Below are 2710 nucleotides of genomic sequence, written 5' to 3'. Positions count from 1 at the left end.
GAGATGGGTTGGATATGCATAAAAAAGCCTGGCCATTTGAAACCCATACTCATTTAAACTTTACAACTCAAATTCATAAAAAAAAATGTTATTAAAATTTAATTAACTCTTATATGATCCAACTCATTTTGTATGAGTTACAAAATTGGTCAAGTCCCATTTCCACACCTCTATATATACATACGTGACCAGCGTTGGGCTTGGACGACCCCAAACCTCAAGCACGCTCTTCCCATTCTCTCTCTCTCTCTCTCACCCAGAACAGAAATTGTGGAACCTTTGAAACTCCCCGAACCATGTTAACCTCGCCGCCCCGGCTGGACCCAAACGAGACCAACTGGATCGTTCATGTCAACGAGAACCTCAAGTGCATGCCCGCCGACGAGCAACAGTGCTGGAAGTATCCGTCCATCTACAAGGTCCCCCCCTTCATCACCGACCTCAACCCCAAGGCCTACCAGCCGCAGGTTGTCTCTTTCGGTCCCTACCACTATGACGACAACCACCTCCGTCCAATGGAGGAACACAAGCACCGCGCGCTCCTCCACTTCCTGAAGCGGTCCGGGAAGTCCCTCGAGTGCGTCTTCAAGTCCCTGAAGGAGGTGGCACGTGAGCTCAAGGACAGCTATGACAAGCTGGACTTGAAGTGGAAGGATGGCACAGGGGGCGAATTCCTGGAGCTGATGATCATGGACGGCTGCTTCATGCTCGAGATCATGAGGATCGCGACACTGCCGAAAAGTAAGGCGGAGAATTATGGCTATGCGCCCAATGACCCCATCTTCAGTTTTGACAGGCTGGAATGCATAGTCCCGTATATAAGACGGGACATGCTGCTGCTGGAGAATCAGCTGCCGATGCTAGTGCTGTATCAGCTGGATGCCATCGCGAACGATGGCAAGGAGGTTAGTTTCTTTCATTTCACTCCGTCATTATAGAGATTATTGCATGCTTGCAGAAGGCTGTACTATGTTCACCCAATAATTTATCTTAATTATCTCAGATAGATCTCACGTGAAATCCATTAAATTTAATGTTCCAAATATTTATGATGCATGATTTGGGATCAATTAACAATTTAATTATTAAATCTATCACCTCAATAAGACACTCCTTTTTTTTCCCCTTCATTTTACGCGGGTAGTATCGACAAAACAGCACTTTCGTATTCAATGCACGGACTTTACTCCAACAACGCAGGATGACGTCAACAAGCTCATCCTAAAGTTCCACTTCCCCCTTGAACGAAAAACGTCCACGGGGTTGGACAGTTGCCTGCATGTCTTGGACGTCTACAGGAAAGGCCTGCTGAAGGTGATGGAACCCAAGAAGGTCCAGCACAAAGGGAAAAATGAGGAGACCGAGACGATAATCCGGTCAGCCACTGAGCTCAACGAAGCTGGGATCAAGTTCAACACGAGCAAGACCGACAGCCTCAATGGCATCTCCAACAGCCTCAATGACATCTCCTTTGATAGAGGGGTCCTGAAGCTCCCACTTTTCACGGTGGATGACACCACCGAGTTCATGTTTCTCAACGTCATGGCGTTCGAGCGCTTGCACATCAAGCCATTCAACAGCGAGGATGGGAACGAGGTCACATCCTACGTCATCTTCATGGACAAAATCATCAACAATGAGCAGGATGTCGCCCTGCTCCACACCCAAGGCATCATTCAGAATAATTTCGGAAGCGACAAGGCGGTCGCCGATTTATTCAACTCTCTGTGCATAGACGTGGCGGTCCCATCCAACAAAAACCTCAATTACGTGCAACAGAAGATCAGCAAGCACTGCAAGAAGCGCTGGAACGAGTGGAGGGCTAATCTCAATCGCACCTACTTCAAGAATCCTTGGACTATATTGTCTCTCATTGCTGCCTTCTTCCTCTTCGCGCTCACCATAATTCAGACCGTATACACCCTGCTCAGCTACTATTGAACCCTCCCGTTGCCTCTGCATAATAATTTCTTTTTGCCATTTTTGGGTGCTTCTCCTAATGGCTGATGCTTGATAATTATCTGTTGATTGTTGTCATTAATGATTTTCCTCCTGTTTTCAGTCGTGCTTATTTCCCTCTCTAAATGTTTTGTGGGCATTTGGCTATTTACATATCATTATCAAATGATGATTCTCTCGTTCCAGTTTTCTTCATTTTTATCCAATTTGGATAGGTAGTCTGAAGAATGATCAAGCTTTAGGCAAATGTAATATTCCATTGCACCCGCCATTTTCTTCTTGATTAAATTTTCTTTAAGTTGTGGCCAATTTATCCAGAAAAGCCAAGACTACAAGTTTCTAGATCTATTGTAAGTAGTTTAAGTAAGTGGTTCTACCTAAATTGGTGGTGATTAGAAGTGATGGCTACAAATCTGTCCAACATGAAATATGAAGCAAATTTCTCTGTTTGTGAGAAAAATTCTGAGCACAAGAGTCGATTAGGAATGACTATAAAAAGGCTTCATGCTGGTTTATTCATGTTCAGATCAACTACAGCTCCGTGAATCCCTTTTACCAAACATTTTGATAATACAACAAGCTTCAAATGCTCCTTCCTTGTTCCTTTGCTGAGTAAATCCCCACAAGCATACTCACTTGCACATTAATACTAAAAGCTAACAGTGGTATCAGGGCCTCATTCGGTTGGTATTGAGCGTGAATCCTATTCATCCACCACTGAAACCACCCACCCAAATATCCGACACCAAAA

The 2710-nt window shown here is 44.7% G+C and overlaps 1 protein-coding gene across 1 annotated transcript; it reads left to right on the top strand.

Annotated features, from left to right (window-relative positions):
* Positions 1-296: 296 nt before the first annotated feature.
* LOC108955587 (UPF0481 protein At3g47200) lies at positions 297-1941 on the top strand. Its single transcript, XM_018863599.2, has 2 exons — positions 297-905; positions 1201-1941. Exons 1-2 carry the CDS (start codon positions 297-299, stop codon positions 1939-1941), a joined length of 1350 nt encoding a protein of 449 aa, XP_018719144.2.
* The last annotated feature ends 769 nt before the right edge of the window (positions 1942-2710 follow it).

The sequence above is a fragment of the Eucalyptus grandis genome, unplaced genomic scaffold (assembly GCF_016545825.1).
Source record: "Eucalyptus grandis isolate ANBG69807.140 unplaced genomic scaffold, ASM1654582v1 tig00009266, whole genome shotgun sequence".
Lineage (NCBI taxonomy): Eukaryota > Viridiplantae > Streptophyta > Magnoliopsida > Myrtales > Myrtaceae > Eucalyptus > Eucalyptus grandis.
The sequence above is the reverse complement of the archived record's forward strand: the minus strand, read 5'-3'. Positions and strand labels throughout refer to the sequence as shown.